Source organism: Pinus tabuliformis, chromosome 8 (assembly GCF_031772625.1).
Source record: "Pinus tabuliformis cultivar Carrire ecotype Pingquan chromosome 8, CPIR1, whole genome shotgun sequence".
NCBI classification, from domain to species: domain Eukaryota; kingdom Viridiplantae; phylum Streptophyta; class Pinopsida; order Pinales; family Pinaceae; genus Pinus; species Pinus tabuliformis.
This window is the reverse complement of record NC_142294.1, coordinates 137,666,812-137,681,750: the sequence shown is the minus strand read 5'-3', so window position 1 is coordinate 137,681,750 and position 14,939 is coordinate 137,666,812. Positions and strand designations below refer to the sequence as shown.

The 14,939-nt window shown below is 41.0% G+C and overlaps 1 protein-coding gene across 1 annotated transcript in view; it reads left to right on the top strand.

Moving 5' to 3' along the window:
* The first annotated feature begins 243 nt into the window (after positions 1-243).
* Positions 244-14,939, top strand: part of LOC149234493 (uncharacterized) — a 29,861-nt gene continuing 15,165 nt past the window's right edge. The window contains exon 1 of the mRNA XM_089368289.1: positions 244-943. Within this exon, the coding sequence (XP_089224415.1) occupies positions 244-943 (700 nt within the window). The remainder of the gene's footprint in view (positions 944-14,939) is intronic.

Below are 14,939 nucleotides of genomic sequence, written 5' to 3'. Positions count from 1 at the left end.
TCACTAGTGTCAGTTTTGCGGTTCTCATAAATGGTGCAGCCTCCACTTTTTTCAAAGGGCAAAGAGGGCTAAGGCAAGGCTGCCCCCTATCGCCCTTGCTTTTTGTTGGTTGCAGAAGGTTTGAGTCAGTTGATCCAGAAAGCTAAAAGGGAAGGTTGTGTAACAGGTTTGGAAGTTGTTGTTAACTGTTTCATTTCCCACCTTCTTTTTGTAGATGACATCTTATTGTTTACTAATGGAAACATGAATGAAATCAAGGAACTCAAAACCATTCTTGATCTTTTTATGAAAGCGACAGGGATGCAAATAAATTACAGAAAATCCCAATTAATTCTGGAAGGCTTTAACAGGCACGAGAAGAGCCAGATTTCTTCAATTCTTCCTTTTGATATGTACAATCTAGAAGATCCTTTCAAGTACCTGGGTTTTTGGTTGAAGCCCAATGCATACAAGAAACAGGACTGGAACTGGTTGCTTGCTAAAATTGAAGCCAGAATTTCGCACTGGAGCTTCAAGTGGCTCTCAAGAGCAGGTAGATTGACCTTGATCAAATCCGTGTTATTAGCCATGCCGGTGTATTGGGCAGCTTTGACATGGCTTCCAAAAGGGATCCTGGAAAAGATAAGAAGGATTTGCAGTAGATTTCTATGGGCAGGCTCAAAAGAGGACTCTATGCTGCCTTGGGTCGCATGGGAGAAAGTGGCAAGGCCAAAATATTGGGGAGGATGGGGAATTAAGAATCTCTCTGATTTCAGTCTCTCTCTGGCTGCCAAGTTCAGGTGGAGAATCATCAAGAATGAAAACCTGTGGACGAGAGTGGTGAAGCGAAAGTATATAGACCCTGTCCCTTTAGAAGAATGGATTAGGAACCCAATCAAAAAAGGCAGGAATGTCTCGGTGGTATGGAAAGTTACTGTAGAGGCTTTCAAGGTGATAGAACAAGGTCTGGCTTGTGTTAACACCCAGGTTGTTCCCTATGACTCCCAAGGGAATACGGCCGGGGTAACCACTAACCAAGCTTTGGATTATAGGTCCTAGCCTACCTATAATCAGAGAGGGCTCTCTCTTTAAATTTTAGCTCTGCTTTGTGAAGATTTTAGGCTAGTTATAAGTTGAGGGTTTGGTTTGTAATTTTGGTTGAATGATGTCTTTCAGTACTTAAGATGATATGCTCAGACAGTTTTAGACCATTGGGCAATGGAGTCTGCAGTTGCAGGTTGTTTGAATTTGTTGAGTGTGATTATTGAAGGAACAGGGCCATTTAGATATTTCATGAAACAAACTTGAAATTGTGATGATGAAGTGCGTTTAACCAGTGAAAAGCAATTAAGAATTTTCCACTAAGCTGGGGGTGTGAGAAAGAGATATATTGACCAGGAGCAGGTTTGAATTCCTGAACAATAATCACTGTGAAAGGTATAGTTTGGAAGTGCAGCAATTAAGAATTACACTCTTATAACTATAACTGAGGAAAACATTCATAATAGCTTAGATTGAGTTCAGGGTATTCTATGAATAAATCCTGATACTATTCTTTTTCTTTGCCATTAAACTGTGAATCATAGAACATGAATGGGTTATGAAAAAATAATAACAACACGTAGTGAAGAGTTTAAAAGAAACTTATTGTGCCATGAAATACGCAGGAATCCTGTAGCATTCAGCAAACACACTACAACGCCTCAGACCACACATAACTTTGGAAATTCCATCAGCTTTTGTATTGATACTCTGAAAATTTACAGCATAAGATCTCTAGAAGAGAAAATCAACAACCCCTGCAAGCTTATGCGAGGGGGAATATATACAATCGGTTATACAAAATATCTGAACCGCTGAGTCACTTGATAATTAAATGCGCTCACCAACTTTACAAAATAGCAGATAAAGAAGTTATCACTGCTCTAAATACAAAATGAATACTCTTCAATACTGTCAGAAGTCTTTTTGACCTTTGGAGGCCACTGAGTCGGTTGAGCGTTCTGTATTAACGCTGAATGATGTGTCTTTACGGTTTTGTCATGCTGTAGCTTTCTCGGCCCTGTCATTTGCAGCTGTCAGTATTGCTTTAGTGGCCGAATCTTTCTGCTGAGTTGGCTCAGTCCACTCTTCTCCATACATACTGAATGCATCAAATTTTCCTGTACATGACAACTTATGTTTTTTTTGATGAAAAAACTTGATGAGAGGCTCTTGTTCACAATATCAACTGTATCATTTTGGTCCACCATTCCTGTGTGGGCAATTGATGTCTCAAAATTGCATCTAAGGTCTCATCTACCTCTGTATATTTGTAGAAGTTTGGAGGTACTTCAAACAAATGTTTGATCTCATTCATAATGAAAAATAAGTTCTCTACTCTGTTATAGAGACTTTGCCCAGATGCTGGCCCTGTTTCTTCTGAGGTACTTGGTCTTATAGTGATCTGATTGGTAGCAAATGTATTGACCCTTTTAGCATAGTTCTCATGTGAAATTAGTCTCCCTGCGCTGTTCAGTAAGCCAGGAAGACCTCTGCTTTGTAATGCTGCAAACTTGTCCATAAATTTGTTTACTTCTGTCTGCATGTCCTGGCTTCTTCTTTCCAGTGTTTGTACCAAGCTTCTCAATGTAAGGACCCTCTTTATCAGCAGGATAGTTTCAGTTCTGTTAGGGATTCCTATTGCTGCCAGCTGAGGACCTGTACGGTTATTGAGCACGTTAATCATTCTATTGGCTATCTCAGGCATATTGCCTAGAGATGCCCTTGCTCTCTGGACTTCCCTGTGTGCTTTGCCTATGAGCTCCATTTGCTCATGAATGGTCTCTATATATTGCCACTGATCTGTGATTGATTGGCCAATGTTGGCCCATAAAACTGTCTTGAGCTCAGCCACCACTTTGTCAAGGGTGAGCTCTTTCTCCAGCTCCTTTATCTTCTCTTTGAGAGCCTTCACTTCTCTTCCCTTTTCAGCTATGCTTTGCTTTGACTTGTCATATTTTTCATTCAGCTTAGCTAAATTCTCCCTGGCTTCATTTAACTCTACCATTTGGGCTTCTAAGGCCCGAATTTCATTCTTCAGCTTCTGCATATCAAGGCTTGGAGCCTGCTTTGTTGTTGGTGCTGGTGCTGATGTAGATGGCGCTGTTTGAGCTGTCTGCTCTGTAGGAGGAGCAGTAGTTTGAGGAGATTCCTCAAGGTTAATTATTTGTGGAGGGGGCTGTGATGTTTGGCCTCCTTCCTTCTGTTGTAGGGCTGCCTGCAGCGCAGCCTCTGACTCTCCCAATTTCTCCTGTGTCTGGATCAGCTGTTTGTATAATGATACCAGCATAGCTGCTGCATCTTGGTCATGCCTTAGCTGGGCAACCTCTTCTGTCTGAGGATGAAGAGTTGCTGGGATCTTGATCATTTTTCTTAATGCTGCCATGTCTGCATCTCTTAATTTCAACAGCGCTTGTATAGCCTTGGTGTCCTTGGGATCATGCCCAAGCTCTATGATGATATCCTCCAACGCTTTGATTCGGTTGTCTTTTGCCTGGGAGGATGCTTTCTCCAACTCAAGTTGGGCAGCTCTGTTGTTTAGGCTATTTTCCAGCCTATAATTTACCAACGTTTTGTCTACAAGGGTGGCATATACCATCTCACCCATTTGCTTGTGCAATTCAATCTGATCCATAGGGTGGATGTCTTTTGCAAGGACCTCAAGGTTGGTCCTTATGTAGTCTGCAGCTGACTGTGGCTGCAGCATGGTTGGCATGAAATGACTCATTATCATTTTGCCCTCATGTACATCATATGCAGACATCAACCTCTGTTGGTTTGTAGGAGCCATTTTTAACAAGTGATTGTAGAGCTGTATCTTGAGTGGCTCATTCCTCTTTTTGATATCAATAAATTGTTGTTTGATGCCTGTTTCAGCTCCCCCTTGGTGACTTGAGGAGTTGACTTCTCCTCCAACTATCCTTTCCTGTTCCTGCTGAAAGGAACTTGCAGATGCTTCCATGCTTGGTGGGCCCATGCCCAAATATTTCCCCATAGGCATTTCTTCTTCTGAAAGGGGATTTAGCCTCTGTCTTTTCTCCCCTTGAGTTGTGGATGTGGTGAGGGGAGTCTCCTGCTCTCTATCCCTCTTCCGATTTCTGTCTTCATTTTGTGGGGTTTGGAGGACCGAGGCCTCCACTGTCGTTTCCTGCCTAGGAGGCACAGTTTCTTGTGCCTGCTGCCCAGTGGATATTGGGGCTTCAGCTGTTTGTTCTTGCTGCACTGGCTGCTCCTGTTTTTGTTGTTCTTCTTGTTGCTGTACTTCTTCATGAGGTGGCTGTTCTGGCTCCATCTGTTTCTCTTTGCCTTTGCTGGAAGCCTGATAAGTAGCTTTGGCTGCTTGCTGATGTGCTATAGAAGATGAGGCAGCTGCTCCAAGTTACCTTTGATATGAAGAGGAAACCTGTCCACAAGTTTCCAAGTCAGCCTCTTTCTCAATATTCTTTGCCTCTCTTTGAATCATTTTCTCTCTAGTAATTGCCTCTTCTAGGGTGCCCTCTTTCCAACTTAGTAGATTGGCATATTTCTCAATATGAGGCAATCTAATGTGAGCATAGCCACCCAATTTATGTTTTACCCTCCTGAGAGAAATGAAATGATTAGGGTCATAAGGTACCCAGCGAAAACGGGTTTCCAATCGGAGGGCCTCTAGCATGCCATCTGCTTCCTTCCATCCCTCCTCCCTTATGTTGTAAAGAAAAGGGCCTAGCTGGTTCCTGACTTTTAGTTGCAATTTCTTGTTTTTATTATGGAAATGGATTTGGTCTGCATTTCCAAACTGCCTGAAATACTCCAAGGCAAATAGTCTCATAGGGACATATCTTGGCAGCCTATAAGGGTGCAACTCACAGCCATATATTCTGATTACTGTATGGTGTTGGTAAAAGTACCAATCACCAATGCTGTAGGTCTTAGAGAGATGGAGAATTCTTTGCATTTCATCGGTCAATCTCGGAGGAGGAACACCAAATAAAAAAGTCATAGCTGGATGAATGAAAAGGTCTATGAATTCACAGTATGTGTATGGTGAACAAGAGGTATGATGAAAAACTGAAGTCCAAAACACAACCGACCTTGGATTTCCCTGGGCATCAAGTTTCTGGAGAGGAATAGGGAAACTGTCAGGTTGATAAAATAAGAACAGATGATATATGTATGAGGTGTATCTAAACACCTTTTCCCTTTCTAGATTCATCAGTTGCTCATGAATCTTGTTTGCAATGTATTCAACATAGTCATAGTGCACAGCAGGAGACTTCCCAGGAGAAAATATGGACAGCATGGCCATAATGGTGTTATCAACATCCTCAACTCCCTTGTAGCCTAGGACATAGCTAATCAAATCTACAAGCATTTTGCCTAAGTCATTGAGATATGGATTTCTAATAGGAGGCGTTCTCACAGCTTCAGTGCTTGGCTGAATAAATAACTGATTAATTTTGATGATTTGGGCACTGGACAGGTTGCCCCCCTTCTTTAATAAGTCCAACATGGAGAGAGGAGTCAATGGTCTTGCAGTGTGAAAGTGCAACATCTCATTTATGGCCTCAGGGGTAATATGGAACAAGACTGAGCCTGTGGGATTGAGAACAGCTCTCTGACATGGATCATAGCATTCACAGCATCTATGGATGAAGTCTGGAAGGGAATTGACTTGAGGAAGGTTAAAAATGGGCAAATTGGAGTCCCAAATCCCCAAAATATCAGCTCCACTGAGGTGTTGGGCCTTTAACTCATTCAGCATATGGATGTTAAATTTGGAATTCATTGGAAATGACTCTATCATCTGATAATCTTTATCACCCAGGGCCTTCCATTCTAACTCTCTTTGCGAGGCATTCAGAGGTGGGATATTTAATGCTATTGGTGTTTCCATGGCTAATTAGGACTCTGATTTGTATGTGAACTGGTGTTTACTGATCAGAGCAACACAGAAGGGTATCTCCGGAATAGAGAGGCGAATTGCAAAGGAGCAAAGGGTAAATGGTAGTGAAGCAATTGAAATACAACACAGAGAATTGATAGAGCAAATGCCAGGACTGGTAAACTCTCTCCACGGTGAATTAGTGGAGCTTGGGTCTTTAAGTTCACGAATGCGCGAACTAACTGTGAATTTAGGTAAATTTGGCTAAATGCAGGTTCTGCAGAGGAGTTTCGACCCAACAATTGAAAATAGACACTGGTACCGGGGACTGTCTGGTAAATACAGTGTTTTCTCACTCTTTTAAAGCTAGCTTTGGACAATTATGGACAAAACCAAGCGCGGAGGGAATGATTTGGATAAATACCTTGTGAATTGCCAGCAATGGTTACAAATGCAGGTGGATTGGACGCGCCCACGGTCTTTGTAGCGATTTCTGTAGGTTGGCGACGGATTGGTCGTAATTCGCATGCAGGGGGAGCAATAGTTGTTTTTGCAAAAAGTGAGAAAAAACGCAATTTTCGGCGAAAATATGGACTTTTGGGTCATTGGCGCCTTTTTTTGGATGACGTCAGCATGATGTCATCAGGTGGGGTCAGGGTCGGGTGACGTCAGCATGACGTCATCGGGTGACGTGGCGGCCTGTGAGTGGTCCACGGGGATTGCATAGGTGGTGGACATGTCGGAGCGCTGGCGGGCGGGGGTGCTGACAGGGCGCCGAGTTGAACTGACGTGGGCGTGACGTAGCGGTGATGTGGGCAGGCGGTAAACCACAAGCGGTAAATGGTTTTTCTCGGACCGCTCTGGATAGGATCATGGTATTGTCAGAGGGCGGCCCGAGAGAATATGGGGGTGATGCGTGGCAGAGGCCTGACGTCACCCTCTGACAGTTTCTCGGGCGATAAAGCGCAGTCATCGGGGCCGACCCGATATGGATGTGGGCCGTCGGATGGGAAAGCCCAGATCCGACGGTCGACGGGTCAATAAGATGTCAGGGCGATACGGAAGCGGGCAGGCATATAAAATAATTTTATTCTGTAAAATACGCGCCCGACGAAAACATTAGAAAAGTGGGTTTTCAACTGTATTACGGGTAAAATGGATTATGCACAGGTTTTGTTACAAAATTGAGTTTAGACGGTTAATCCAAGCAGATCTTAGATTAATTCCAGGATTAATTTATCGGCGCTCTTTGGGTCGCGCTCTAATGTTTAGTGCTCAAACCATTTTAAAGCCAAACTTAGAGCTATAATGCTCGGGGAAAGGGATACTTAGATATTTTGGGTTTTTTGCATAATTTACATAGTAATAGGGGAATAGGGGGTATAGGGAGTTACATAGTAAGAAGTTAGGGGTTAATATGAGTGGAAGAGGTGGATGAGGAGTGGAAACACTAAGTTTTATATGGAATCAACTTAGTTTAGGAAGTAGATCAAAATGAAAAGAATTTTACACAAGAAATGTGGCTTTTAAAGAAACAAGAACCACCATAAGACCTTGACTTTCTTTCATGAACATAACTGGTAATGGGATGTTAACAATGAATGTGAGGGGGGGGAAATAGGAAGTTAGACATGCTCCTTTGTATTGCTGCAAGATGATGGAGAAGAGGAACTTCTCTATCCACTGATGTTTCCTTTATGTTAGACCAGCAAAATTCAATTGAAAGGAATGACATTTCTGCAACCCCCTCTACCTACCCATTAACTTGCCTAGCATTTTTTGTTTCTTCATGGAGGGTGCACTTAGACTTGCAGACCCTCATGTGCCTTTTCTTTTCTTTTGGCTTTTTCTTTTGATTTTCTATCTAGAACTACCCTTATTGCTTCCAAGGTCCCAGATTAAGCAGTTGGGAACCTTAATTCTCTACCTAACTACTGGTCTGCCAAGATTGAACAGTTTGGACAGACTTCTTTCTCTATTCTACAACGGAAAATTGAAACATGGCATGATCCAGATTAGGCTGTTGGACCATCCATCCAAAATTGAGTCAACATCAAGCTATGTACACATATTACCTTCTCTTGAAAATATGGGATCTTTGCATCACCAAAGCAGAGCATATTTGGAACTTTCTTTGCCAATCATGAAATATGAAACCTATTGGTATAGGTATCTAACAGTGGCTCCACATGGGGATGGTTTTTCCATTTGAAAGACCAAGAACAGCAGGTCAGAATGCCTTGGCCCTTGACTTCTTTTACCAAAACTTGGAGTTTTCCTCCTTGAAATCTCAAAATTGTGCTCTTCCCATCTCGGTAGATCTCTGAACTTATTTGCCTTTTGCTGATAACTTACAAGACTTGGGAAGCTGCATTTCCTACATGCTAACAGAAAATAGTATATACACCTGAGTATGTACAAGGGAGGATTCAGTTACAGACATGGATAGTAGTCAAAATAGTGCTTCAACATCCTGCCATTCACAGGACCTTCATCCAAATCAGCTTCATCAAGACTTTTAAGGAAGTAAGTATTGTTTCCTTGTACTGCTTGAATAGCAAATGGTCCTCTCCAAAGGGAATCAAATTTTCCATGTTTTCCTTTATCTTCCCTTCTTGAATCCCACTTGAGGACTTTGTCACCAATGTTGAAATCTTCAGCCTTAGTCCTTCTATCAAAAGCTTTCTTTAACTTTTCTTGTAAAACTTGAACTCTGCTATAAACTTGGTCTCTAGTTTGCTGCAAACATATTATTTGATTGATCCTTCTTTGCATGTCATTGGGCTCAGCTTGACTTTCTTGAAGTAGTTTCATAACAGGAACCCCTAGTGATGAAGGAAATCTGGCTTCTAATCCATAGACTAACTCATATGGGCTGACCCCAATTGATCTCTTGGTTGTTAGTCTATCTGCCCATAAGGCATTGACCAGCTTCTTATGCCAATTCTTCTTATTTTCTTCCAACACCTTCTTTATGATGTTTACAAGGCTTTTATTTGATGATTCAGCAAGGCCATTTCCTTGGGGATAATATGCAGTAGAATGGCCCAAGGTAATGTGGAATTTGTGGCAGAAGTTCACCATCTTCTTGGATCTAAAGGCTGCAGCATTGTCTGTTATGATTTTATCAGGACAGCCAAATCTAGAAAGGATGTTGGTTTCAAGGAACTGAATGATAATGGAATCATTGGCTTGTCTACATGGAACAGCTTCAATCCATTTAGTAAAGTAGTCTATGGCTGTGAGGATCCATCTATGTTGGCCTGAAGATGAGGGATGAATTTCCCCAATGAAATCCAAGCCCCATTGTTGAAAAGGTCTCTCTGTTGCAATAGGCCTCAAAGGAAGTGGCAATAACTTTCTCTTTCCCTCAAACACTTGGCATTTATGACATGAGGTGGTAAATTTTTTGACATCAGAGAAAACAGTGGGCCAATAGTAACCAGCCCTCAATATCTTATCCACGGTGGACTTCCAATACAAGTGTCCACCACAATCACCTGCATGAAATTCTTTCATGACATTGTTAGTCTCATTCTCAATTAAGCAGTTTAACAATATACCCTCATGGTTTTTCCAAAGCAAATTGCCCTCCATGACACAAAATCTTGAAGCTTTCATTTTTAGGAACCTACATTTAGTTCTGGACAATCCTGGGGGAGCACACAGGTTTTGTAATACATAACAGATATCAGAGTACCAAGAGGATTGTTCAAAGGCTACATTGATCTTTGGAGTCGCCAGCTCCGGTTCATTGTCCAGCTGGTTTATGTCTAAGGCTTGGAAGTTTGCCTCTGTCATTAATTTGGCCAAACCTTGCCCTTTTATCAGTTTTGTAGGTTTTATTTCAATATCAAATTCCAAGATGTTGGCAATCCATTTTCCTCTTCTGCCCTCTAAGTTTTCTTGAGTGAGTATGTCTTTCACAATGGGACTTGGCACATAGGCTATAACATGGGAGTACAGGATGTAAATCCTAAAGTCTTTAATGGCCTTGACCAAAGCATAAGCTTGCTTCTCCATGATCTGATATTTCAGAGGTGCATCTCTAAGAGCTCTACTAAAGAAAGCAATGGGTTTTTCATTTCCTTGGTTATCTTTCTGTAATAAAACAGCAGCAATGGTATGCTGGGAGGCAAAAGAGAAAATGATAAATTCTCTGTCAAATTGAGGATTTGTTAAGACTGGGGTTTGGGTAAGGGCCAATTTTATACCTTCAAAAGCTTGGTTTGCTTCTACTGTCCACTTCACTTTTGAATCCTTCTTTAGCATGTTGTTTAGTAATCTGATCAATTCTGCTAAGTTTGGGATAAACCTCCTTAAGAAGTTGATCTTCCCCAAGAAGGCTTGTAATTCTTTGATGTTTCTAGGGTGGGGCATTTGTAAGATAGCCTGTATCCTGTCTGGGTCAATCCTAATGCCATCCTTTGAAATAATATGACCCAATAACTTGCCTTCTTCCAAACCAAACAGGGATTTCTTGGGATTTAAAGAAATTCCATATTTCCTACAAGTTATGAATATCTGCCTTAGATGCTTTAAGTGTTCTTGGTCAGATTTTGAGAAAGGTGTGAGGTCATCTAAATAAATAACAAGGAAGTCATGAATTTCTTTGGCAAACGCAATATCCATTGCTCTTTGAAAGGTAGCTCCTGCATTTTTCAACCCAAAAGGCATTTTGACATATTTGAAGGTTCCCCATGGGGTTGTGAATGCTGTTTTGTCCTGATCATCAGGGTGAACTAGGATCTGGTTGAAACCTGAGAATCCATCAAGTAAAGAAATTCTTGAAGCCCCCACTACTCTTTGTAAGATGTGATCCATCTTGGGTAAGGGGTAATTATCTTTTAGGGACACTTGATTTAAGTTTCTTAGATCAACACAAAGCCTCATTTCACCAGTTTTCTTTCTTGTAAGGACCAAATTTGAAATCCAATCAGAAAACCTGATTGGTGCTATGATGCCAGCTTTAAACATTTTTTGTACCTCTTTTTCAATTGAAGGGAGAAGCATAGGATTGATTCTCCTCAATTTCTGTTTAAAGGGTTTTTGATTGGGCTTGAGAGGGATAGTGTGTTGAATGACAGAGGTGTCATAGGACTTTAAATCCTCATAACTCCATGCAAAGACATCTTGGAATTCTTTAAAGAGGTCAATGTATTTAGGCTTCTGATCGGGTGGTAAAGATGCAAACAATTTAATTATCTTGGGTTTTTCAATAGTTCCAATGTTGCACTCTTCAATGGCAGCATTAAGGGGCTGCAATTTCGGTTTTCTAGGGACATCATTTGAGTCAAAAATGTCCTCTAATGGAGCTAGGCCTATTGGAAGAAAATTGTCTTTCAATTGTATAACTTCAGCTTCAGCATCAGCTATTTCCTCAGAATGTAATTTTTCAAGTTCTTGTATTTTCTCCTGGTCAAAGTTTGTTGGACGAAGCATTTGATTTGCTGTTTTGAGTGAGATATTTGTTTGATGTTGTTCACCTAGTATTTGTGAATCACTTGCAGCCTCAGTATCAATGTTTAGTCCTGAGAATTCTTGTTGCAAAGTCAAGAAATTGTTTATTTGTGTGTCATCCTCAAACACTTGCCAGTCTTTAACATTGTTTGGGACAGAAGGTCTGTGTTTTATCTCAGCTGTAAAACTATGGTTAGGTTCAAAAGGCAATTTGCATGTACTAGCAAATGTAGCCAAACTATGAGCATGAAGATTATGGGTTCTAGGAATTTTGGTAATTTGAAATTCAGTGAAAGTTTTAAGCATTTCAGTAGCAGCAGACCTATAAGATCTCAGTCTTTTGTCATTAGTGACAAAATTTCCCTTTACTTGTTGGATAATTAGGTCTGAGTCTCCTAGGATTGAAACTTTTATGGCTTGTAAGGATTTTACTAGCTTGAGACCTAGTAAGAGAGCTTCATATTCTGCCATATTGTTGGTGCACCTAAAGTTTAACCTGTAGGCTCGGCCCTCTGCATGACTGTTTTGTTTGTTATGTATCCAGACCCCTGCTCCTGCCCCTAATTTGTTGACTGATCCATCAAACTCAAGGAACCATAAGATCTCCTGTTTTAAGGGATTTTCAACATTCTTTCTATAATTTGGGATTATAAGTTGGAGTACTTGTTTTTCATCTGGTTTGTCTTTTAGGAGTGACTCATCAATTGGTTTCTCAATTTGGATCTCTTGGGGACTTGGTTGCTTACTCTCATGCATGTTTTGTTCAAGTGTGACTGATTTATTATCACTCTCAGGGCTTGTATCATCATTGAACAGAATAAAGGAATCCATATCTGAATGGACTGCATAAATAGGGAAATTTTGAGGCTTTTCTTCACTGCTCACCATGTATTTCATAAGTGACTCTCTATATAGCCTCTTGGGTTGACCAAAGACTGAGATGGTGGCATATGACATGTCTAATCGCAGGGAACCTTGAAGTTTAGCCCCCCATGATCTTGATAACAACATTCCATATTTGGGTGGGATATCAGCAACTACAACATCCATTAAGATTGTTTTGTTTGGATACTGGACAAGGGATACACATAGATCTTTTATCAAACCTAAACACTTAACCTGGCTGGAGTCAAATGAAAATAGGTCCTTATATGGTCTTGTAATGTCTAGGTTAAGTCTCTCCATCACTGATTTAGGCATAAGGTTATGAGAAGCACCTGAGTCAAACATTGCATTGTGTAATATTTTATCATGAACATGCAAGTTGACATAAAAAGGTAAGATGCTTGTAACTGCTGTCTTTCCATCAACCTCTGGACCGAAAAGTAGTTCTAGGGTATCATCCAACACATTAACATCATCTTTATTATGGGTCAGTTGAAGGGATTTTTTGATTTGTTGTTTGTAAATTTCATGCTTGGCTAGCTCTGAAAGAGGAATGGCTATCTTCAATTTTCCAATTTCAGCTTCTAAGTCAAAGGGTTTTTCAGATTGGACCTTGGTGTTGTAGTTGACAACCCTTTCTTTGTTGTTCAAATTTTCTTCTTGGTTTTCACTCTGATCTTGAGGCTTGTCCTTTTTACTCATCCTCTGCGAAGTAACGCTTGGATTAGGCTGCAAGGGTGATGTAGCCATTGCTTGTTGATTTGGGGAAGATGTTTCAGTTATTTCTTCAACTGTTACTTCCTTTGTAATTGAATCAGTTTTGTCAATTGGCTCTGTGACAATGGTTTTCTTGGGCAGAGGAGTGTCCTTTGTTTTCTCAGGCTGTGTCACATTTATGGTTCTGCTCCTTAGCTTGTATTGCTTATGAACTTCATAAACAGCTGTGTCATAGCCTTGTTTAAAGTCGAATGACTCACCTGACTTGGTTTGAAACTGTTTAATATCATCATCCTTATGATCTTCTTGACTTAGGAAAACTTGTTGATCATCATTCAGGCCCATTAGGTTAATGTGGGTGTCATCTGTTTGTTCATTAGAAGTGGATGCTTCTGTATAATTTTCTTGGAACGGAGGTCTAATCTCTGGTTCAGAATTAGCTTTACCAGCATTAGGATTTTGGTTTCTTCTGAAATTGGGATTCCTAATAGGATTATTCTGTGGTGCTTCCCATGATGACTTCCTCTCAACTGATTCTACTCTGTCACCTAATCTCTGCATACCAGTGATTATTGCATCCAATTTTTGATCCCAGCCTGAAGGCTCTTCTTTGAAGGTAGTCTTTCTCTCAGTTCTTGTCCTATTTCTCTTGGCTATCAGATTGGCTTCCACACTTACTGCTATATCTTGCATTTCAGCTAAAGTTCTGGGAGCCCTTTCCCTAAATTGATATGCCATATCTGAATCAAACCCATCAGGAAAGGTATATAAGGCTAGATCCGGTGGGGGTCTAAGATTTTGAGGAATAGCATTGTAGACATTGTTAAACCGGGCACAGTAGTCTAGGACAGTTTCTTGGGGACCTCTTTTGATAGTATTGTATTCAGATAATATATGGAGTGGGTCCTTTTTCTTCTCCCATCTGTTGATAAATGTTTGATAGAGGGCTTCAGGGTCAGCTATTGAGTTTGCTGCAAGTGACCTAAACCATGTTCTTACATCCCCTGTTAAGCTTTGCACAAAAATTTTCATCCTAACCCCATCATCATCTATTTCGTAGTTTTCAAAGTAGTCCTGCATTTTCTTAGTATGTTGAAGGGCTGGATATGAGCCAGTACCATCAAAGTATGAGATCTTGCTTTGGTACTCTTGAGGCATAGGAGCTGGATTGGCCGGTAACTGCAGTGGGGCATATCTATTGGCCATGTTTGGTGGGACAATAGGGAAAGCAGGGATGAATGGGACAAGTGGAGGAAATGGGATGAAAGGGGTGTGTGAAGTTGATGGAGTGGTTGAAAGGATACCTCGTGAAGTGGATGAAGAACTAGGAGATTGTGGGCCAGTTGTATGAGGATGTAGAGACGCCTTAGCAGGGGTTGGAATGTCAGTTTGGAGACCTGCTTCTGAACTTGAATCTGATAAGGTGCCTTCTGATTTGTGTCTCTTGAGGATTCTTGCAATCAAGTTTGGATTTTAAAACTCAGGTGCTGGATCAGGATCTGGGTTTGATCTTGTGTAACGAGTTTTCTTCTTGGGAGCCAGCTTCTATAACTTTCTTTGTGAGAATTTCTAAGGAGGTAGTGATCTTTTGACAAGGACTGGTCAGTTATGGCATGACTATATGAAAATTAATACTGAATAAAGATTGACTGAGGCAGCTTTTATATACTCCTGCAAATGCAAAGCAGAGGCAGTTTCTAAGGCTATCTGGCTGTCACTCAGGCTTTATCTACAGCATTAAGAATCAGATAGGAGGTTGCAAAGTTTATCCAGGTCCCCAGTGGAGTCGCCATTTATGTTAACACCCAGGTTGTTCCCTATGACTCCCAAGGGAATACGGCCGGGGTAACCACTAACCAAGCTTTGGATTATAGGTCCTAGCCTACCTATAATCAGAGAGGGCTCTCTCTTTAAATTTTAGCTCTGCTTTGTGAAGATTTTAGGCTAGTTATAAGTTGAGGGTTTGGTTTGTAATTTTGGTTGAATGATGTCT